Raw genomic sequence first — 24,200 nt, 5'->3', positions numbered from 1 at the left:
TCCGACTCTTTGCAACCCCATGAACTGCAGCACACCAGGCCTCCCTGTCCCTCACCAACTCCCGAAGTTTACCCAAACTCATGTTCATAGAGTCGGTGATGCCATCCAGCCATCTCATCCTCTGTTTTCCCCTTCTCCTCCTGCCCCCAATCCCTCCCAGCATAAGAATCTTTTCCAATGAGTCAACTCTTCACATGAGGTGGCCAAAGTATTGGAGTTTCAACTTCAGCATCAGACCTTCCAATGAACACCCAGGACTGATCTGCTTTAGAATGGACTTGTTGGATCTCTTTGCAGTCCAAGGGACTCTCAAGAGTTTTCTCCAACACCATAGTTCAAAAGCATCAATTCTTCGGCCATCAGCTTTCTTCACAGTCCAACTCTCACATCCATACATGACCACTGGAAAACCATAGCCTTGACTAGATGGACCTTGGTTGGCAAAGTAATGTCTCTCCTTTTTAATATGCTAACTTATAACTTTCCTTCCAAGGAGTAAGCATCTTTTAATTTCATGGCTGCAGTCACCATCTGCAGTGATTTGGGAGCCCTCGAAAATAAAGTCTGCCACTATTTCCACTGTTTCCCCATCTATTTCCCATGAAGTGATGGGACCAGATGCCATGATCTTAGTTTTCTGAATGTTGAGCTTTAAGACAACTTTTTCACTCCCCTCTTTCACTTTCATCAAGAGGCTTTTTAGTTCCTCCTCACTTTCTGCCATAAGGGTGGTGTCATCTGCACATCTGAGGTTATTGATATTTCTCCTGGCAATCATGATTCCAGCTTGTGCTTCTTCGAGCCCAGCATTTCTCATGATGTACTCTGCATATAATTTAAATAAACGGGGACAATATACAGCCTTGACATATTCCTTTTTCTATTTGGAACCAGTCTGTTGTTCCATGTCCAGTTCTAACTGTTGCTTCCTGACCTGCATACAGACTTCTCAAGAGGCAGGTCAGGTGTTCTGGTATTCCCATCTCTTGAAAAATTTTCCACAGTTTATTGTGATCCACACAGTCAAAGGCTTTGGCATAGTCAATAAAGCAGAAATAGATGTTTTTCTGGAACTCTCTTGCTTTTTCCATGATCCAGCGGATGTTGGCAATTTGATCTCTTGTGCCTCTGCCTTTTCTAAAACCAGTTTGAACATCTGAAAGTTCATAGTTCACGTATTGCTGAAGCCTGGCTTGGAGAATTTTGAGCATTACTTTACTAGCGTGTGAGATGAGTGTAATTGTGTGGTAGTTTGAACATTCTTTGGCATTGCCTTTCTTTGGGATTGGAATGAAAACTGACCTTTTCCAGTCCTGTGGCCAATGCTGAGGTTTCCAAATTTGCTGACATGTTGAGTGCAGCACTTTCACAGCATCATCTTTCAAGATTTTAAATAGCTCAACTGGAATTCCATCACCTCCACAAACTTTGTTCATAATCTAGTAAAAAAAAATCCTGTAGTTTAGAAACGTTGGTTATCCCATGAGATACACTGTCCATCAACATAACAGTGACATCTTTCTTAGTTGTGTGGACAGTGGCTGTGGCCATGAAATTAAAACATGTCTGCTTCTTGGAAGAAAAGCTATGACAAACCTAGACAGCATACTAAAAAGCAGCGACATTACTTTGCCGACTGGTCTGACTACTCAAAGCTATCGTTTTTTCAAGTACTCATGTCTGGATGTGGTAAGAGTTGGACTATAAATCAAGTTGAGCGGGAAGAACTGAAACTTTTGAACTGTGATGTTGGAGAACTCTTGAGAGTCCCTTGGACTGGAAGGCGATCAAACCAGTCCATCTTAAAGGAAATCAGTCCTTACTAACCAAGGACTAATCATTCAGAACTGATGCTGAAGCTGAAACTCCATTTCTTTTGCCACCTGCTGCAAAGAACTGACTCATTGGAAAAGACCCTGGTGGTGGGAAAGATTGAAGGCGGGAGGAGAAGGGGATGACAGAGGATGAGATGGTTTGATAGCATCACCAACTCAATGGACATGAGTTTGAGTAAACTCCGGGAGTTGGTGATGGACAGGGAAGCCCGAAGTGCTGCAGTCCATCGGGTGGCAAAGAGTGGGACACGACTGAGCCACTAAACAACTGACTTTTCTGTCAGAGCTTTCAACACTTCTAACTACACTTCAGCCTCCAGGACAGGTTGCCCTGGGCAACAAGAGTTAGCTCCAGAGGCCTGGGGCGGCCACATTCTCATGGCAGGGATAAAGAACTCGGAGTATGCGACTGCTGGCGGCGATCCCTTAAAGTTAAGGGTTTAGAAAGCCAGCTGCAGCCAATGCCTCTTTCCCTTACAGCCCTGAGGCTCCAATTCTGAAATTGAACACAGGCGGGTTGGATCACGTGACGGATCAAGTGCTTCCCCGGGCCCGCCCCGCTTCCTTCCGGTATAAATTCTGGTCGCACCGCTTCCTTCTGCACGTGTTGTCGCCGCTTTTGTCCCCAGCCTGTCCGCGGACCCCTGCCGCCTGCAGCCATGGCACCCGGCCAGCTCGGTGAGCTCCTCGGCGCCCTGGTGGAGCCGCGCCATCGGCCTCCGTGCCCCGCGGCGCCCTCACCCTGGCAATGGCGGCGGCCAGACGGGAGCTGCGGGGCCCTGGCTGGGTGGGGGGAGGCGCTGCGGTCAGCCAGGCCCGGGCCCGCGCGCTCCGGTGCGGCGCGCTGGCCGCGGACCCGACCCCGGGTCAAAGTCTGGGCAGTGGGGACCGTAAGATTCGCGACAGCCCTCTCCAAGCTGCTCCTCCTCCCCCTGGACCCCCTGGGCTTTGAAGCACAGAATGTCTCGTACTGAGAGTGATGCGAAATGTCTTTTGTTTCAGCTTTATTTAGCGTCTCTGACAAAACTGGCCTTGTGGAGTTTGCCAGGAACTTAGCTTCTGTTGGTTTGAATCTGATCGCCTCTGGAGGGACTGCGAAAGCCCTCAGAGATGCTGGTTTGGCAGTCAGGTAAGGCACAACTTGCTTTTTAAGTTAAGTCCATCCCAAACGTAGTTTGGTGATGTTGACCAGAAAGTACTGTATTCCATTCACTGCATGAGATAACGTTATTTACTTCTCCCAATAGTGCTGTGACACTGGTAAGTTAAACCAACTTTTACAGGAGACTTAAACTTATTTTCAAGTTTACAGAGTAAGGAGTTGGGACCTCCAGAGCCCTTATTTCAGAGACCCTCCCCCTCAGCCGAATCTTATATCACATTAATGTTATAACACAGTGCACATTATGTGCATTGTTTGTTTTGCAAGAAAGGAGTTGTGATTTTCAGGATGCCTATGATTTTTTTTTTTAAAGATGATTTATTTCTGGCTGTGCTGGCTCTTTGTTGCTGCCAGCAAGCTTTCTCTAGTTGCAGTGAGTGGGGGGCTAATCTCTAGTTACAGTGCAGGGGCTTCTCATCGCCCTGTCTTTTCCTGGAGTCACAAGAGAAGCCCTGGGCTCTAGGGCTCACAGGCTTCACCGAAAGTTGTGGCTCTGGGGCTTATTTGCCCCCCATGATCTGTTTTGACTGGCTCTTTAGTGAAACTGTTCACATCATTAAAATTCAGTTCTTAAGATTCAACCTCTCAACCCCCAGTATATGGTAACTATGTATAACATGTTGATGTCTTTTTTCCCAGGGTTTTTATAAGCGTGGTCTTTATTTCATAACTCATACAGAAGACAGATAGTTTTGCTTTTTGCTTTTTTCCCCACATGTTGTGGGTTTTCAAAAACTTGGTGGGCTTCGCGGTGGTTCAGTGGTGAAGAATCCACCTTGCCAGTGCAGGGGACACAGGTTCAATCCCTGTTCCATGAAGATTCCACATGCCATGTAGCAACTGAGCCTCTGTGCCACAACTACTGAAGCCCAGGTGTCCAAGAGCCCGTGGCTCTGCAACATAAGCCATGGCAATGAGAAGCCTGCCACAAATGGAGAATAGCCTCCACTTGCTGCAACTAGAGAAAGCCTGTGGGAAGCGAGGAAAACCCAGCAAGCACAGCCAAAAATAAATGAATAAATTTTTAAGAAAAATAAATAAAAATTTGCTTGTAAATTTGGCCAGAGTAAGTGTTCAGGTCAATTTGGGGATGCGGATTCATACTTAAATGCTGTCTTTTATTTGACTCTGGGTCATACTTTGTGAATATCTTTTCCAGCTTACATTTTTATGTTATTTTTTTTCAATGTAAAGGTTTTTAACTTTTATGTAGATCAACCCAAAAGGCTAAATCCTTGCTATCCTTTTAGTCTGTTGATGAGATAAAGATACTAATAATATTGTTGTATATTGTCAAATTACTTGTGAGTTGAATTTATTTCTTAATATTTTTATGATTCATTTTCTGAATTCTGAAAATCCAGGCTCTGAAAAAATGTTGGAAGATGCTTTGAAATGGTATAAAATGTAAAATGAAACTCAACAGAAACAGTAGCAATATTCTGTTTATCTGTTTTCAGAGATGTCTCTGAGCTAACTGGATTTCCTGAAATGCTAGGGGGGCGCGTAAAAACCTTGCATCCTGCAGTCCATGCTGGTAAGTGGTTGGATATCTTCAATTTAAAATAGTCAGTGGTTTTCAATAAAAACTGCAGTGGGTTGGTTAAAAAGTTTGTTGGGGTTTTTCCATATCATCTTATGGTTAATAGAATAAGCAGGAATAAGGAAAAAGGCAGAGCATCGCTCAAAAAAAAAATGTGAGGTTACGTTGGTTTTGTCACATCTGCTGCTAAAGTTCATAATACAGAAGAATATTTAAAATACAATCTAGCTGGCTTTATTACCTAATGGATTCCTCTGGTTGCCGTTAGTCCTGGCCTAATAAATAGAGTTTGTTATTTCCTGCTGGAATTAATGAAAATACTTAGGTTTTAGAGTGTGAAAAAACTCTTGCTGTGGTTCAAGCTTGGAATAAAGCATCACAGCGTAACTGACTTTCAAAGGAATCTTTTAAAATGCTTTACTACTTAAGGGAGTGTGTGCACTGATGGAACTGACAACGGTTAGGTGAAAATCCCTTTTATATTTTGTTGCTCAAGGAGAAGGGAATCGGGAACTGATATAAACAGTTTTTAAGTATACTCACTAATCCTAATTTTGTACTGTCTGGTATTCTTAATTAGACAGTGCTAGGGGCTTTAACGGAGAAGGCGATGGCACCCCACTCCAGTACTCTTGCCTGGAAAATCCCATGGACAGAGAAGCCTGGTGGGCTGCAGCCCATGGGGTCGCTAAGAGTCATACGTGACTGAGCGACTTCACTTTCACTTTTCACTTTCATGCATTGGAGAAGGAAATGGCAACCCACTCCAGTGTTCTTGCCTGGAGAATCCCAGGGATGGGGGAGCCTGGTGGGCTGCTGTCTATGGGGTCGCACAGAGTCAGACACAACTGAAGCGACATAGCAGCAGCAGCAGGGGCTTTAACATGATTGATGCAGTCATGTTGGAAAGAAGTGCCTTATTCTGACTTGTTTTTTGAACCTAATACTTTAACTTTGTTGAATTAGGAATCTTGGCTCGTAATATCCCAGAAGATAGTGCTGACATGGCCAAACTTGATTTCAATCTTATAAGGTAAAAATTTTCAAAGTTGAACTTTTACTACATTAAGGATCAAAGACGAAGCCAAATCTGGTCTCTTTTTAAATATCGAGGTTAGCATTAGGCTTAGCTTCCTGATTACTTACTGTAAACATTTATTGAGGACCTTGTTTGTGACATTTTATGTGAGTAAGCATTTTGATTTTGCCAAATTTATATTAGTGAAATACATAATTATGCTTAAACAGCCTTTGCTTTTTTAAAAATTATGATCTAAATTGTGGTACATATAAGTAACTTCGTTATTTGCATAACGATATTCATTGTTTCTTTTTGTTGCATATGTATAATAGCTTTATTCAGATATAATTCACATACCATATGATTCCTCAATTTAAAGTAGATAATTCAGTAGTTTTTAGTGTATTTAGAGTTGCACAGTTACCACCACAGTTAATATTAGAATATATTCATCACTGAACTTCGCTCTGGCATTCTCCCTCCTGCCCCAAAACTCTGCCCATTAACTTTCAATCTCCATATTCCCCAGCAACCTAGACAACCACCAGTCTATTTTCCGTCTCTGGATTTAAATGGACACTGCCCGTCAGTGGAATTGTATGATACATGGTCCTTTGTGACTAGCTTCTTAGCATGTTTTCAGAGTTCATCCGTGTTATTGCATATATCATTGATTCATTTTTTATTGCTGAAAAGTAGTTACTTATATAGATATACTCTCATTTATTCTTCAGTTGATGGATATTTGGATTGTTTCCACTTTTGGATATACGGACTAAAGAAACTGGACACTTGTATACAAGGTTTTGTGTGGACATATATTTTCATTTCTCTTGGGCGTATACCTGGGAATGTTAATTTCGTGGTTATCTGGTAACTCTTTGACCTTTTCAGGAGCTCCCAGACTTATTTTCCAGGCCTCATCTGTTTACATTCCCTCTGGCAGTATACAAAGCTGCTTCTTTCTCTGCATTCTCACCAACATTTGTTATCGATTTTTTTTTTAACATTTTTAGTGGGTATAATACGGATTTCTTGTGATTATGATTTGCATTTCCTAATGATGTTGAGCATCTTTACATGTGCTTACCTTCAGAGAAATGTCTGTTCATATGTTTTACCCATTTTTAAAAAATTGAAATATAATTGTTTTACAGTGGTGCGTTAGTTTTTGCTGTATTGAATTATTTATCTTTTTGTTATTGAGTTGTAAGAATCCTTTTTATCCCATTCTGTATATTGTTTTCATATTCTTAATGGTATCATTTGACCATAAAAGCTTTAAATTATGGTAATATCCAACTTACACTTGTGCTTTAGATGTTATTTCTAAAAATCCATTCTAAAATAGAATGAAGATTTATGCTTACATATATTTGTTTTTTAATTTTTAGGACTTGATAGTACAGTGGCTAGCTCAGGTTACCCAGGCAGCAACATTTCATTATGATTTGGTGGGAATGATATGTATTGAGAGCATTTGCTGACTCTGGTCCCTTCTGTTTCCCTGTGCTCTTGCAACCAGGAGAGGTCCTGATGTTTCACTGTAACTTTTTAGATTAAAATGTCAAACTCAGAGTTCATATTTTAGATCATTAGGGGTTTTGGTCATGTTAGCAGCTGCTGATGTGTAAATGGTGGAAGTTTCCGCTTTTAATGATAGCTGAATTCGTCTTTGTTTCAGAGTTGTTGTTTGTAATCTGTATCCCTTTGTGAAGACAGTGGCTTCTCCAGGTGTAACTGTTGAAGAGGCTGTTGAACATATTGATATTGGTAAGTTAGGAAAACCATATTTGAAGACTGTTTACACTATAAATGAAGTGACTCTACCGTCTGAGCCACCAGGAAAGTCCCAGTGTTCACTGTTGAAGGAGTAGAAGATAGTCTCTGGGATTGTTATTGTTTAGTCACTCAGTCGTGTCCATCTCTTTTATGACCCCATGGACCGTAGCCCACCAGACTCCTCTGTCCATGGGATTCTCCAAGCAAGAATACTGGAGTGGGTTTGCCATTTCCTCCTCCAGGGAATCTTACCGACACAGGGATCAACCAGTGTCTCCTGTGTCTCTTGTGATTAATTCATTGATATTTTCAGAACTCTTGGTGTAGAGATTGATCTGGCTTATTTTTTGAATATGACTGAGCATGCATATATTATTTTTCTTTATTTTGGGGCTTCCCAGGTGGCTCAGTGGTAAAGAATCCGCCTGCCAAGCAGGAGATGCAGGTTCGATCCTTGTGTTGGACAGATCCCTTGGAGATGGAAATGACAACCCATTCCAGTTTTCTTGCCTGGAAAATCCCATGAGCAGAGGCGCCAAGCAGGCTAAAGTCCTTGGGGTCACAAAGAATCAGAAATGACTGAGCATGTTTTCACGCACCCACGATATGTGCAGTCACTTGATTTGAAAGAGGTTAAACTGATGAAAATGCAAATCATCTTTTGTTCTTCAAAGGAGGAGTGACTCTGCTGAGAGCAGCAGCCAAAAACCACGCTCGAGTGACAGTAGTATGTGAGCCGGAGGACTATGCAGCCGTGGCCTCAGAGATGCAGGACTCTGACAGCAAAGACACGTCCTTGGAGACAAGACGCCAGTTAGCCTTGAAGGTGGGAACATGCCTTTATCTGGTGTGGTGTTTGCAAAACCAGCAATACTCCATTCTCACCACATCACATCACCTGCCAGGGCTCTGCTTGGAGCCGTTATCCTTTATTTAGAAATGGAGAGACCAACATTCAGAGAGGTCTTCTGTCTAAAAATTGAAAGAGAAGTGGCAGGGAGTAATTCCTTGTGCTGCTTAGTATTAGTTGGTGTCTTTCCTGCATGGATGTGTGTGTGGGCTTGTGGGTGTAGTTGGATATATAGCACTTGAAAACCATTTTTAACCTCACTTTTGGTTTTAACTTCACTTTGGGAAATACTGTGGGTATTTCACAAACCTTTACTCTTTTTTTAGGCTTTTACTCATACAGCACAGTATGATGAAGCAATTTCAGATTACTTCAGGAAAGAGTACAGTAAGGGAGTATCTCAGATGCCCCTGAGGTATGGAATGAACCCTCATCAGACTCCTGCCCAGCTATATACCCTGAAGCCCAAGCTCCCTATCACAGGTAAAGGCTGAATATTATGTGGCATGGCTTGCCATGCCTGGGTGTGTATGTGTCGTTCTCTCTATTGTGTCAGACGTGATTCACTTTTTAGAAAAAGAACTGCATGGTACCTCTTATAGTTGCCTGAAATTTGAGTTGCCAGTGGGACTTGTGAACAAAATATATTGCGATAATCCAGGGTTTTGAAGAGAAGTCAGGTTGAAGATATAGATTAGAGTATCTTTGTGTGGATATTGGTTTTGAAGATGTTGGGACAGGATGAGATGGTCTGGATTTCATGGTAAGATGGTTAGGGCCAAACCTTGAACCATCAGGGGAAACAGGGCTGCTGAGAGCAGTGGCTGTTTGCTTTGAGAATGTTACAGAAAAGTGATTTCCTTGGAATTGTGGATTGATCTGGCAGCCCAGCTGAAATGGGCCAAAATAGTAATGAGAGGTTAGGAACTAAGAATGATAAAGATAATTCTTTGAAATTAGTCAGGGTTTAAGGATTTGTAGAGTAATAAGAGAGTTTTACAGTTTTTTGGTTCTGTTTTGTGCTTCATCGCTCAGTCATGTCCGGCTCTTTGCAACTCCATGGACTGTAGCCCACCAGGCTCCTCTGTCCATGGGGAATCCCTAGGCATGGAGTGGGTTGCCATGCCCTCCTCCAGGGGATCTTCCTAACCCAGGGATCAAACCCAGGTCTCCCACATTGCAGGCAGATTCTTTACCATCTGAGCCACGAGGGAAGCCCTGATTTGTTGTTAAGGTGGGTTATTTAGTGAGCAAGCACATCCTACTGCCTGGTACAAGGGAAGGGTGGGTCCAGCAGGCGGAGGAGAGAGTGGTAGGTGTAAAGACTTTGAGGGTGAAGTGTTGCGGGGGACAACTTCTGTTGTTTACTGTTGACTATTTTGCTTCTTCCGTGCCTCTCCCATGAGCTCTCCATGAGAACAGTCTTTTTTTGTTTGTTTGCTGCTGCTGCTGCTAAGTCACTTCAGTCGTGTCCAACTCTGTGTGACCCCATAGACGGCAGCCCACCAGGCTCCCCTGTCCCTGGGATTCTCCAGGCAAGAACACTGGAGTGGGTTGCCATTTAAGGGAACCTTATTTCCGAGTAATTTTATTAAAAAGAGCAGGTTTTTTTTTATTTTATACTTCACCCATACCACATATCTAACTAAGATCCATAGTTTAGATTCAAAATGTATTGTACATTCTATGGGTTTGGGCAAACATAATTTATTCATCTAATGAATGAAATTATCCTGTTGTTCAGTTGCTAAATCGTGTCTAACTCTTTTGGGACCCCATGGATTGTAGCCTGACAAGCTCTTCTGTCCTTGGGATTTTCCAGGCAAAAATACTGGAGTGGGTTGCCATTTCCTTCCTTCTCCTGGGGATCTTCCCGACCCAGGAATTGAACCTACATCTCCTGTATTGACGGGCATGTTCTTTACCACTGAGCCACTAGGGAAACCTGATATTATCTTGCATAATAGTTTCACCACCCTATAAACTCCTCCCCTTCAGCCTTCTAACTAACCAGGCAGCCTCTGATCTTTTCACTGTCTGTATACTTTTGCTGTTTCCAGATATCATATGGAAACATATCTGTTTCCAGATATGTTGGAAACAAACTGTGTGTAGTCTTTTCAGACTGACTTCTTTCACTTAACAATCTGTATTTAAGGTTCCTCCATGTCTTTTGATAGCTCATTTCCTCTTATTGCGGAATAATATTTCATTGTGAATGTACCAGTTTATTCATTCACCTATTGAAAGACATCAAAAATAGAAGGATGCTATTTGGCAGTTTATGAATAAAGCTGTTATAAAGATTTTTATACATGCTTTTGTATAGACCCAAGTCTTCAGTTCATTTGGGTAAATACCTAATTTTCTGTTGTATAATTTTATTGCACATTTAGTTTCCTTTCTGACTCCCCTCATAAGCTTCATGATGACGGTAATTTGGGAGGGACTGTTTTATTCACTGATAACATCCCAAGCTCCTAGAACAGTGCCTAACATTGTAGTAGGCACTCAGTAGATAACTTGGCAAGGTCTTGCTTGTGAAAGTATCTGCTATGAAAGATAACACAGAGAAAATGAAATTATTAAGTTGTTTTTAATTGGTGGCCCATTATTCTGTGTGTGTATGCTAAACTTCTTATATATATTTATCCATAAGATCTTGGCTTTTAAAAATCCTGCCACTGTTAAGAAAATAGGCAGCAAAAAACTTGTAGGCTCCTTTTTAACTTCATTTCAACTTGAAGCCAAGCCTACTGAATCCAGTCAAAGGAAGAGGACCTCCTCCCCTGTCCAACAAATGAGTTTTTTCCCTCCATCTCTCCCACCCACTAAACTCCTGCTTTAGTTTATAACATTATTTCTTAAACTGACACGATTTACAACTTTAAAATATTTCACTCAGTTGCTCAGTCATGTAGAACTCTGCAATCCCATGGACTGTAGGCCCCCAGGCCTCTCTGTCCGTGGTATTCTCCATGCAAGAATACTAGAGTGGGTTGCCATTTCCTTCTCCAATACTGTATTATAAATACTCTAAATTGTACACTAAAGTCGCCACAATTATTTTATCTTAGTTCTGTACTGAGGTGGATCCCTGATGATTGCTAGTCTACTTGTACTTTTTCCTGTTCCTGAATTCTCTGCTGATTTATTTATGGGTTGGCTGGCTTTGGTCCTCATGGTGTGTGCTCATATTTATGTTCATGCATTTCTGTGTGTGTGTGTGTGTTTGGTAAGATGGGTTCAGATTCTGGCACTTTATTCACTCATCTCACAGTTCTTATATGTTCGCCTCTTCATTATGCTTCTTTTGAAGCATTTTTGTGCAGTCTTTATATGTTTAAAATTTTTTTCTAGGAAATGTATGCATCTTATTGAGCTTGCTTGTTCATGTGTATTTTTATATGTAGTTCTGAATGGAGCCCCTGGATTTATAAACTTGTGTGATGCTTTGAACGCCTGGCAGCTGGTGAAAGAGCTCAAAGAAGCTTTAGGCCTTCCAGCCGCTGCATCTTTCAAACATGTTAGCCCAGCAGGTAAAGCATTGCACCCTGGGATTCTCTGGAACTGTTCAAAATGAACTTTTTTTAAAGTTTTTAGAAATGTGACAAGACTCTAAAGCAAATGTGAACAGTCTAGGAAGTCCGAAACCACTTTTGATTAATAATGATATCAACGTGGTAAGGGGATAAAATCAGATAACAATAACATGCACTCGTATTATTTACATAAAAATAACGTGTAACATTGTTATAAGATAGGAAGGTCAGGAAATAGTTTTATTTGTAGTGGAAGCATGTTTTAGAAAAGTGATTTGCCTAATGCAGTATGACTGAAATTTTTCCACGTGGCTGAAAATTTAACTGGGCAGACATCAAGAATTTGTTACAACATTTTCAACTTTCTGTGGCCATTGAGAGACCTTTTTGCTTCTGTGTCTCAGTCAACTTTACAACTTACTTATAACTCCCACTGACAGTTCACCACATAATTCATTCTCAGATATTGTTTGGATGTTCAAACAATGGGAGCAGCAGGAAAATAGTGTTTAATATCAGGCAGGACAGAGAAAGAGTCAGTAATGAAGTAAAGTAGCTCCATATACATGCCTGGTGCTGGCAGACTCAGTGGCTCTGTTTCAGAGGCCAGAGAGGAGAGATACTCCCCTGCTTCACCCTCCCCTGCAGTTATATTTTGGCATTTAATTATCTGGCCAAGTAGGTTTTTGTTTAATTTGGCATAAGCACTAGAAAGTACCCTGCATAGACCAGATGTTTGGAAAAATGTTGTCTTAATGTAGGAATTGACAAGTGGTAACTCTGAGATTTTTGATTTATTAATGGGTCTCTATACCAGGTGCTGCTGTTGGAATTCCACTTAGTGAAGACGAAGCCAACGTGTGCATGGTCTATGATCTGTACAAAACCCTCACACCCACAGCCACTGCATATGCAAGAGCAAGAGGTCAGAAGAATAATAGCATGTGGTTTTGTTTTTTCTTTTTCCTTTTTTTTAGAAGAAAAGTAATATCTTAAATATCCTTTTTGTTATAAGGTTTCAAATTATTTTAATTCATTTTTTATTACTACTTCAGAATAACTGTATGAGAGCCTTGGAATAAATTTGTTGATAAAAATGTGTGTTTTAGTATTTTAATATAATAAAAAGAAACACAATTGGAATTTGGTGCACAAAATTTCAGATTAGGCTATTGAATGTATTTGTATTGCTTGAATTGTAGTTATTTAAGTACACTGAATTTGGTTAAAGTTAATATTTTATATAATTCACAAATGTCTAATTCATGAGTTTAATAGCCTGTAAATATAATAACATTAATGGGAGATTATTGAGATACTTTATCATAGTTTACCTTCTCCAGCATGGGTTAGCAAGCTATTACTCAACAGGCTAATCCAGGCCACCACCGATCTTTGTCAATACAGTTCAGTTGGAGTAGGGTGATACAGTATTGTCGGTGACTGTTCCAACCTCAGAGTTGAAACAGGGATCACAAAGCTTAAAAAATATTTACTATCAGGCCCTTTGCTGAATGTTGCTCTAGAAGGTAAAATTAAGGAATATTTCTTACTGATTAATTAAACAATTTACTAATCTATTGTTTAAATCTTAAGTTAGATTTTATGTGGTCATTTTGGGTTTTTTTGAATGTTATTTTTTTCTCTATAAGGATAATCTGTGATAAATACTATGTTTTAATTTTTATTTACAGGGGCTGATAGGATGTCTTCCTTTGGTGACTTTGTTGCATTATCTGATGTTTGTGATGTCCCTACTGCCAAGATTATCTCCAGAGAGGTTAGTGGAATGCTGTATCTTGATCCATATATAACTAAGTAGAGCCAAATTTTACGTAGTGTTTATTGAAACCATAATGTATAATATTTGTATTTGGCTATTGTGATATAAAGTTTTACATATTTAATTCTTTTAAATTTTCTTGTCATTATTTTAATGCCAAAATTATTTCTGAAGCTGACTATATACTTTCATTAGGTTTGTAATAAAAGAGACTGTATAGTGGGGGAAATTATACCTGCTCTGAAAAAGTAACCCCCATCAATTGAGTACCAAACAAGCATTCCAAAAAGGTGGGGGGGGGGCTGTTGGGGATTGGGGAGACAGAAGAATAAAGTTAGCTCAGGTATCTTGGAAGGAAATAGTTAGCATTAAGGCTAACAGGTCCAGTGGCTTGACAATATTTAGTTTCATTGCAGGGCTTCTGACCATCACCCCTACCATCCCCAGCTGCAATGGAGCTGGCATGCCACATTATTGGTTATATATAGCATGAGGCTTGGGGTATGAGCTGTGACTTTTGTACCTTTTGTGTCTTTAGCTATCCTGTGTTAATCTCTGATTTCCTCTGAACCCCTTCTCTTGCTGTTGAGGAGCCTGCCTTGCCTCGGATCATTTAGCCCAGTTCTAGCAGAGCCAGAACTGGAAGAACATGCTCTATCTAATTAGTGCAAAACAACCCCTGAACAGAATAGTAAAAAAGTCATGTGTCTTCCTAAGATACATGTATCACAGCAAATCATTCATATATTCTTCATTAAAATTGAAACAGACAACCAAAAGGACACTAATGAGATAAGATCAGCTGTAAAAAGTTGTCTTCCAGCACAGACTTATCTTTTCCAAGTGTAGTGTTTGTATTATCAAGTGGGGGTAGAAATCAGAAACTACTGCTGCATTATTTATGACATATAAGTATGTCTAGATTGCTTAGGAGGTGTTCTCTGATATTTTAAAATAGAAATTAATATCTAATATTGATACATGTATAGGTATCTGATGGTATTATTGCCCCGGGATATGAAAATGAAGCTTTGAAAATACTTTCCAAAAAGAAAAATGGGAATTACTGTGTTCTTCAGGTTAGTGCAATTCATATTTGCAGTAGTAATTTGCTCTTTTATTTTTTCCCATATTTAATCTTTCCTTTATACTGATAACCCTTCTAATTTATCCTTCTTTAATATGATTTCTTTATCCTTAATCCTGCAAATATTTTCTTCGTATTAATTTTTTGAGTTTCAGATCAAAATAGCTTTTTCACCCTTTCTTTTAATTTTTTAAAAAATAATTTATTTAAAATGGTTTCCTATTCAAAAGGTATTAACGGTTATTTGAAATCTTTCCTTTCCTTCTGCCACTCTGTTACCTTTTTTTAAAGTATTATTTTCAATTTCTTACTCATCTTTTCTGAAATACATGGTTTGTGCATATTTCAGCAAATACTCGATTGATATTCAACACAAGACAGTATCATGTTTCAGGGTGTCAGAAGAATACCAGGGCTTCCTCAATATTTTGTTTGGGAGTTTGGCTAAGTTTGCACCTAGACACATAATTACAACCATGAAAAAACTGTTTGCCCGACCAGAGGCAAGTTTTTTGACATCAGTAATAGGTGGGCACATCTCAGTTTTAGAAATTTTATAATAGAAAAGAAAAGGACCATTTAAGAATTCACGAAAATACAAATTAAGTAGAATTAATATGAGGACTTGCTTCTAAGTTATAGGTTATCAGTGCTTTCTGTACTGTTTAAGTATAGAAAAATGTCTAGGGAGAGAGTAGTATTATGACATAGGTTACTCCCATGTCCCATCATTTCAGATCAAAATCTGGAAGAGGTCACGAGAGCCATGAATGACATACTCCTTTTCAAATGACAAAGACGCATACTACAAATGCTGTTCTCCACTGAACTTTTTAATCTTGGCTGAGTATTTGTAATAAGTTGTTAGAAAGAAAAGAAAATTAGTGGTTAATTTTTGTGCCACTGCCTGTTTTGTAGCCAATCTGTTTTATCTACTGTTTTGTTTAAAGAAAAAAAACTACGTGGGTAGTGCTTTCAGTTACTAAAACCAGAAATTCTCTGTTGGAATCATTGGTTCTATTATGTTGGTGTAAGTTACAAGATCCTGTGAGGTTATAAAGCCTATAAAGTTTTGGAGTAAAATATGGGTGCCTGGCCATTCTATTACATCCATCCTGAAATGATCTTGTACCTGCTTAAGTCAGGAAAAAAACAAATGCATATAACCTTGCTTGTAATAATATACCTTGAACATAAATTAAGTGAATGATTTTGAGAGATATAGATTTTTTTACTCTTAACTTTTTAAATTTGTGTTTTGTTTAGATGGACCAGTCTTACAGTCCAGATGAAAATGAAGTTCGAACTCTCTTTGGTCTTCGTTTAAGCCAGAAGAGAAATAATAGTGTTGTCAACAGGTCACTGTTTAGCAACATTGTTACCAAGAATAAAGATGTAAGTCTGAAAAATAACTGAATACTAGTAATTCAGTAGATCCATTTTTTAATATTTATATGCTTATGTATTTATGAAGGCCCATATTTTAAAACTGATCGATACGCAGAGCTAGCCCTTCTTTGATTTGTCAAGTTTGAGAACTTAAAAAGTGAGCAAAAGACCAAGCATGTTAGAAACTTGTGTGCATCTGTGTATATGTGGTTAGTTATCTTCAGTTCTACATAAATAGGATCTTGTCTTTTATCAGTTGACTTTTTTCCGTGCATTAAGCTACAACTGTGTTTCTATATCAATAAGCATCTTCATCAGGAAGGCCACGTGGCAGTCTGTACTGTGATGGGTATCTAGGTGGTTTCTGCATTCAATGCTATGGTCCACGTTTACATGTAGTAATGAATTTGCTTTTGTCCTGTTGTCCTATTTTAGAAGGACATGTTCCTAGGATAATATTGGATTGGAAGTTGTTTTTTTTTAATTTACATGTTTTATATCATTTACTATGCTCAGCTCCCTCTGGGTGGAGCGTGACCACTGTCATCTGTATTGTAAAGATCACAGAATTGTGACATAGAGGACAATTAAGAGATTTGGTTACACAGAAAGGAGATGGTTGAGCTGGTACTTGTTTTTCTGAGATCTCCTGATTGGGCCTTCAGTTTTAAAGGATATTTTCTCTGGATCTGATGTTGGCTGTACTTTTTTTTTTTTTTTCATTACTTTGGATGTGTAACTAACTTTGTCATTACCTGTTCTTGTCTGCTGGTATGCCTGGCATTTTTGATTGAATGCTGGACATGAGATACAGATGAACTAAAAATTCACGTTTTTAAAGGAACGACAGGAAAAATTTAAACATAAAACTTATTCTCTGCCCTTTGGCCTCCTGTCACCCCTTGAATGTGCACTGTGCATCTGTATTATGTACTAGCCAGGCCTCCCCAGTGATAGAATTACCTGCTCAATCATGAAGACCACTTTTTCTTCTGTACCAACCATGTAATTCCTTAGAAGATAAGTCCTATGAGGGGTCACAGTGACCTACCACTCTGCCTTGTATGGGCAGACATCGTGGGTGAACTTTATGTATGTTGCCAATACATCACTTCCCTTAATGACAGAGATTGATACAGACCAGACTTAGCAGACAGTGTGGGAAGATTCTGGGCCGCACACAATGGAAATTCATAGATTAAAACTTACGACCTTACTAATATTACTCTTACTATTTATTTCTGTTTTACAACATCATTCTGTCTTGCAGATGTGTGACTAAACGTTCAGTAAAAATAATGATGACTTTGCAGTGAATTGAAATGATTGACCAAATATATCTTCCTATAAAGTCAATAATTGTGACAGTCTAACTGTAGATACAGGCAGAAGCAAAGAGAGGGAACCACTTCTTGTACCATAACAGACAAGTAAGACATGCGGCCCAGGGGCTTTTGGTTACTGTTAACAGGGACCAGTCCAGTAATAACACATCAGGTGGCCTATCAACAAAATTCTTGCCTGAACTAAGGGAGCATTCCTAGCACCATGGAACAAATTAATCAAGAAATGCCTCCCAAACCCTGGTTGAAATTAAGACAGCGAGAGAGCGGATCATAAAATTAACACGCTTACCTACCATCCACTTCTGTAAGAATCAAGTCTTTAGCCACTGCAGTCACTGAAAATGAGGTACTTTGTGCCCTGGAGAAACTTGGCAGAACTGGCCCTCAGATGGTTTAGATATTTTCAGGAGATTTTATGAAACCCAGTTTCTTGCATCTTCCCATACTTAGAAGAGCACTGAAACCATTGACTAAGGTGGGTCTTCAAGGATAGCAGTGACCTTCTACTGAGATGTGTGCTTGGTTGCACATACCCCTTCATCAACATCAAATACATGCTTGCCACACCCTTACCTGTTTGGAACTGTTCTCCAGGCTCTCTGAGAGGCTTTCTCCTCGGTTTATAATCCTTAGGTTGACTCAAAATTTTCCATTTCTTTCGTAGGTAGACTGTTGATCAGATTTTTTGCCCATAATATGAAAAAACCATAAAGATACTTCATAAGATACTTTGAGAATCTGGTTAGTGTTATTTTCCTTCCATAGAGCTGAGCATAGGGCTCAGCTCATTTACCTCTTGGTTACTGCCTTGCAACTAGGAAAAAGCCTGAAGAGGAAAACAGAGTCACACTGTTGCTTCCTTTATCACGGGAGTGTTTGCCTCTTGACTCTCAGTACTCAATATTTTCTGAGCTCTGTATTCAGTATTTCTGTTTGTTCTTAGAAAAGGATTAGTCTCTTAGCAAGTCAGTTTGTAACAGAAGTGGACAATGAGTTGGCTATTGTTCTCAGGTCTGAGTTCTGAGGCTTTAAGTATAATGTTGAAAATAGGCTTTAAAATCTTTATGGGGATATTAATAAGCATATAGTGATTAAGGCATTATCTTTGTTGATTTACTGGGTATTTCATTTGTATTGTTGAAAGTTAATGGTGCCCTAAAATAAAAGAATATATAGGAATCATAAGTAAAGATATCTTGCAGGTTTTTGGAATCCACTCCTTTGGTAAAGACCCTGAGCTCCTGGGATAGCAGTGTTACTTGAAGCAGCTCACAGTAAAATGGGGCTCTGGACTTTTTTTTTTTCCCACATTTTTTTTTTTTTAACCTGGTTGGTTAACGTATTTTTAAAAATACTGAAACAGCATTGAGCCAAATTCTGTGGTACCCATGCTGACAATCATGCCTATTTATTGAGAATCTTATTTTTTGTAACTTTTCCTTATAGGTTTATAGGTATTAGACTGATTAATAATTTAGTGGAATTTGAGAGGTTTTGTGCTTCTGGCTGTGCTATCTTGGATATTTTTACAAGTCTGTGATTTTAATCATTTATCTAAGTTCTTCTCTACTTGTTCACATGTATTTTTAATAGAAATTTGGAAACCTATGGATGAGAATGGTGGATTTATCTTCCTTTATATTCATCTCCCTTCTTCATGTGTTCATTTTTATGTGTATGTCCTTTTTCTTGAAATGTCTCTTCATGTCTTTTGCCCATTTTCTATTTAGATTTGTGACTGAGTTTTAAGAGATTTTGAATACTAGTTCTTTGCTGGATATGTAGTTTGCAAATATTTTTTTACAGTCTGTAGCTTGTCTTTTTATCCTTAATACAGTACCTTTCAAAGAGCAGAAGTATTGATTTTGATGAAGTTTGATTTATCAGTTTTTCAGTTAGCTGATTTATCAATTAGCTGTGCTTATATATTCTGTCCACTTGGCATACCAACATAGATCATTATCCTTCTTTTCAATTTTATTTGCTCTTTATAGTAAAGATAGTGACATTTTTAGTTATCATAGTTGTTTCATTCTATTTGAACCAGTATTTAGTTCATAATACATTTTTTAATGCATTCTACTTAGAATATTCTAGGTAAACCAAAAAATAATCCTAATATGATTTTACCTGAAGACCCTTGGATGTGTGTGGATCACAATTGATTGTAGTGTCTGTACAAATTATTCTCAGTGTTTTTTCTGAACTTAAATTTTAATAGCATGTCCAGTTATTTGTTGATACTGTGATAGAGAAAATACTGTTTATCAGTGTTGGAGTGGATATAGTTTTCATGTCCAGTACGATATATAAACAGGCTTAAGCCAAAATTGCTGTACAAATGGTGTTAGTTTGAGTCTGTGATGCATTAGGCATCACACAGAGTTCCATGACAACTACGTTAAATATCCTTTCAGTAAAACATGATAGTGTCTCCTATGAACAGTTATAAAGACTATAAAGAAAGCTGAGTGCTGAAGATTGATGCTTTTGAACTGTGGTGTTGGAGAAGACTCTTGAAAGTCCCTTGGACAGCAAGGAGATCAAACTAGTCCATCCTAAAGGAAATCAGTCCTGAATATTCATTTGAAGGACTGATACAAAAGCTGAAACTCCAATACTTTGGCCACCTGATGCGAAGAACTGATTCATTTGTAAATTGATGATGGACAGGGAGGCCTGGCGTGCTGCAGTCCATGGGGTTGCAAAGAGTTGGACACAACTGAGCAACTGAACTGAATGAAGAGTTAATTTCATTCCCTCATCTGAAGGATAGAACTCCATTATAGGCCTGTTATAATAAATGACACATAGGATGCTAAAAGTTAAACAAAGTTTAAAAGAAACACCAATTTACTATTCTGTGTTTTTTCTAGTTGCCGGAATCTGCGCTCAGGGACCTCATCGTAGCCACCATTGCTGTCAAGTACACTCAGTCTAACTCCGTGTGCTATGCCAAGAATGGGCAGGTAACCAAGCTGGCAGACTCACCTTGGGGGAAACTGTGGTTTTACAAAATGATACTCAAAAATCCATCTGCCTTGGGAACTAGACTGGCTTGAAAAGGAAGATTTTGCCAAGTTTTTCTCTTTCTCTTTTTCTCTTGTTCCTTACCTGGAGTGAGTTGGCACATTTTGGATTCAGTTCAGTTCAGTTCAGTCACTCAGTCATGTCCGACTCTCATTTTGGATTAGCAGATTGTTAATAGCTCCTGCGGAACTAGGTTATTCCCTCCCCTCCTCCCTGTCAGTAGTATTTCCAGTGAAGAGGGAGTAGAAAGTACTAGCCCATTATTTTGCAGCTTGAAGGGTATTTTTATTTATATTTCTGTAAGTCATTTTACTAAGAATCTGCAAGCTGGGAGTTAGCATCATCTTTTAAAATCAACTTTCTTGAGGTATAAATTTATATGCAGTAGAATGCACCCTTTTTAAAAAAGTTTAACGCTTTGCACAGATTATATGATTGTTTGACCACTACCACAGTCAAGATGTTGAACATCTCTTATGATCTGATGTTAAGCGAGAGAACTTCTTTCTTAGTGCACCGGCCCACAGAGTTAGAACCAAGGTGGCTCATCACCAGGACTCTACTAGCTCTGGGGTGAACCTGGATTTGCCATAATAACTTTAGCACTGTTTCTTCTCATAGTGTCTTGAGCTCCTCTCTAGACATTTGTTAAATTATTTGGCCCATAAGTGGGAGGGGAGGGTGGATATTAATTGGAATTAATTAATATTAATAACCTGGAAGACCCTTTCAAATTCAGCATTTTATTGATTGCCTACTGTCGCAAAAGAGCTGGACACAACTTAAGTGACTAAAAACTGTTGAAAGATTGCTAACCTACAGTAACAAAAATCTGGAAGACTGTGGCTGCTGGTCTAATAAGTTCCAGTAAGACCATTCTTCACTTCTGATGTCCAGAAGTTCTAGAAACTTCTGTAAGATTAAAAGCCATGCCTCAAATGTCACTGAAGAGTAAAACATGAATAGTATTTATAAAACATGTTACCCTACCTTTTAAAACTGTTGGTACTTCATTTGGCTTGATTTTTTTTCCCCCACAAAATTGATAAATTTGAGGGGACTATGATGGACAGGGAGGCCTGGCGTGCTGTGATTCATGGGGTCACAAAGAGTCGGACACGACTGAGCAACTGAGCTGAACTGGGCTGAATGCACAAAAAATCCATTGAGAAACATGTTGTTGGAGAAGTATTCATTTAATGCCCATGTTCTTCAGGTTATTGGCATCGGAGCAGGACAGCAGTCTCGTATACACTGCACACGCCTTGCAGGTGATAAGGCAAACTATTGGTGGCTTAGACATCACCCGCAAGTGCTTTCCATGAAGTTTAAAACTGGCGTGAAGAGAGCAGAAATCTCCAATGCCATCGATCAGTATGTTACTGGAACTATCGGCGAGGTAAAAAGGCTGTTATTGAGTGGGGTTTACCCTTCCCTGTGTAACAGGCATCATTTCTACAAAGAGAAAAGGTATCAGGTTGGCCAAAAAGTTCATTTGGGTTTTTCTGTAAGATGTTATGGAAAAATTTGAATGAACTTGTTGGCCATCATATTTTTCTTGAAGCTTTAGATTGTCTAAAATTACTAATCTAAACAAGCTCTGTCTCATTTACCTTTCTTTGGCATTCCTTGTCCCTTTCTGACACCACAGATCCTCTGTCTTCTTAGATTATAGCCATTGGTTTAGTTTTGTATACTTGTGCCCCCTGCTGGCTGTAAGTTTTGATGGCAGGGACTGTTCTTCACCCATCTTGGATGTCTGTCACAGTGCCAGGCATGTTGCTTGCTCTGTGATAGATGTGTATTCAACATTGCATACAGATTACGTGATAGCAGGTAGCAAATGCCCCCCACGTTCTCCAGAAACTCCATGAACAACTCAGAGTACTTGTGTTATGTTTCATGTTCTTTACTGTTTTCTACCTTAAAGAAGGTATGAGGGAGCATTAAAATTGCAGGTATTAGGTAGCCTGCTAAAAAAGTAGGACTTGCAGCCAAGTTTCTAGAAATACAAGGGCTTAATGGGTAATGGCTACAAAATAAAAATTAAGTTCTGGTCTTCTGGGGGTTAGTCAGCCCCACTCAGTTGTCTAGCCAGGGATAGGAATCCACAATACAAAATAAGTGTTGTTGGAGAACATGCCTTGTAACCAGGAGGTGCTTCAAACAGTCTTTTTAAAAAATGACTTTAATACTTGATTTTCCTGCTTGATTATTACACAGCAAATTGTGCTCTAAGTCCTAGAAGAGGACTTACATATATGAATAAGAATAAAAGTAGATTGTAGAGTACTTTACAACATTCTGATTTGTATCAGATAGTACTGAAAATGGTGTAATACTTGTCTTTCCCCTCTGCCCCTTCTTACAGGGTGAAGATTTGATCAAGTGGAAGGCACTGTTTGAGGAGGTCCCTGAGCTGTTAACTGAGACAGAAAAAAAGGAATGGGTTGACAAACTTAATGAAGTTTCCATCAGCTCTGATGCCTTCTTTCCTTTCCGGGACAATGTAGACAGAGCTAAAAGGGTAAGTATAAAGTTGGTGTGTGTTTGCATAGATTTGGTTATTATGTACCAACTATTTTAGAAATAGTGCTTCTGATTTTTTCAGTTCTATGAGTTATATGGAAGTTGTGATGATATGATGTATCAGTATAATAGCTAGAGAATTATTTGCTCTATGGATAGCCCAAATTCCGTTATTTTGCCTCTTTGAAAATGAATCAGTCTGCAGTGCGAATTGTTGTTAGCTTACTCTCTTTACTGGGGCTGGCAGTGGTAGTGGTTGATTGGGCATGTTTTGGCATGAGGTTGTATTTTGAGAGTCAGTCTCTGTCTCCCCCTCCCAGAGTGGCGTGGCCTACATCGCTGCCCCTTCCGGTTCTGCCGCTGACAAAGTTGTGATCGAGGCTTGCGATGAGCTGGGAATAATCCTTGTTCACACGAATCTCCGGCTCTTCCATCACTGACTTCATCAATACATTATTTTATACCCTGCCTGCGTGTAGGTGAAAAATCATGTATGGAACTTTGAAAATAACCTTTTCTAAAAGTAAAGCATTACATTTTCATAATCTTCAGTCTATACTGTCTTAGATATAGGCACTGTCTTGATTATTGTAACTTAATAGTAAATTGTGAAATAGGGTAGTGTGAGTCCTTCACAATAGTCTTTTGGAAATATTTCTTGGCTATGTCCGACGTACCATCTTTCCCTTTGAAGATTGATCCCCTCTGGTTCCCACTAGCTTTTGGTTGCTTTACAGGAGCTTCAAATAGACCTTTTCGATATTTTTGTCCAGTGTTCATAATTATCTGTAAGAGGATTAGTCCAAAAATTTACACCAATAAATATAATAATTTCTAATAATTCAGTTCAGTTCAATCGCTCAGTCGTGTCCGACTCTCCGCGACCCCATGAATCACAGCACGCCAGGCCTCCCTGTCCTTCACCAACTCCCGGAGTTCACTCAAACTCATGTCCACAGAGTCGGTGATGCCATCCAGCCATCTCATTCTCGGTCCTCCCCTTCTCCTCCCACCACCAACCTTTCCCAGCATCAGAGTCTTTTCCAGTGAGTCAGCTCGTTGCATGAGGTGGCCAAAGTATTGCAGTTTCAGCTTTAGCATCAGTCCTTCCAATGAACACCCAGGATTGATCTCCTTTAGAATGGACTGGTTGGATCTCCTTGCAGTACAAGGGACTCTCAAGAGTCTTCTCCAACACCACAGTTCAAAAGCATCGATTCTTCGGTGATCAGCTTTCTTCACAGTCCAACTCTCACATCCATACATGACCACTGGAAAAACCATAGCCTTGACTAGACGGA

The 24,200-nt window shown here is 39.3% G+C and overlaps 1 protein-coding gene across 1 annotated transcript; it reads left to right on the top strand.

Annotated features, from left to right (window-relative positions):
* The first annotated feature begins 2,385 nt into the window (after positions 1-2,385).
* ATIC (5-aminoimidazole-4-carboxamide ribonucleotide formyltransferase/IMP cyclohydrolase) lies at positions 2,386-23,755 on the top strand. Its single transcript, XM_055398374.2, has 16 exons — positions 2,386-2,513; positions 2,838-2,964; positions 4,458-4,534; positions 5,507-5,573; positions 7,246-7,334; positions 8,018-8,169; positions 8,520-8,676; positions 11,607-11,732; positions 12,553-12,660; positions 13,430-13,515; positions 14,508-14,597; positions 15,872-16,000; positions 20,217-20,309; positions 21,587-21,769; positions 22,742-22,897; positions 23,220-23,755. Exons 1-16 carry the CDS (start codon positions 2,495-2,497, stop codon positions 23,337-23,339), a joined length of 1,779 nt encoding a protein of 592 aa, XP_055254349.1. The 5' UTR covers positions 2,386-2,494; the 3' UTR covers positions 23,340-23,755.
* Positions 23,756-24,200: the final 445 nt, after the last annotated feature.

The sequence above is a fragment of the Moschus berezovskii genome, chromosome 2 (genome assembly GCF_049115385.1).
Source record: "Moschus berezovskii isolate FMDL1 chromosome 2, NW_MosBer_1.0, whole genome shotgun sequence".
NCBI lineage: Eukaryota > Metazoa > Chordata > Mammalia > Artiodactyla > Moschidae > Moschus > Moschus berezovskii.
Note: the sequence above shows the minus strand (reverse complement) of the source record. Positions and strands in the feature narration are given on the sequence as shown.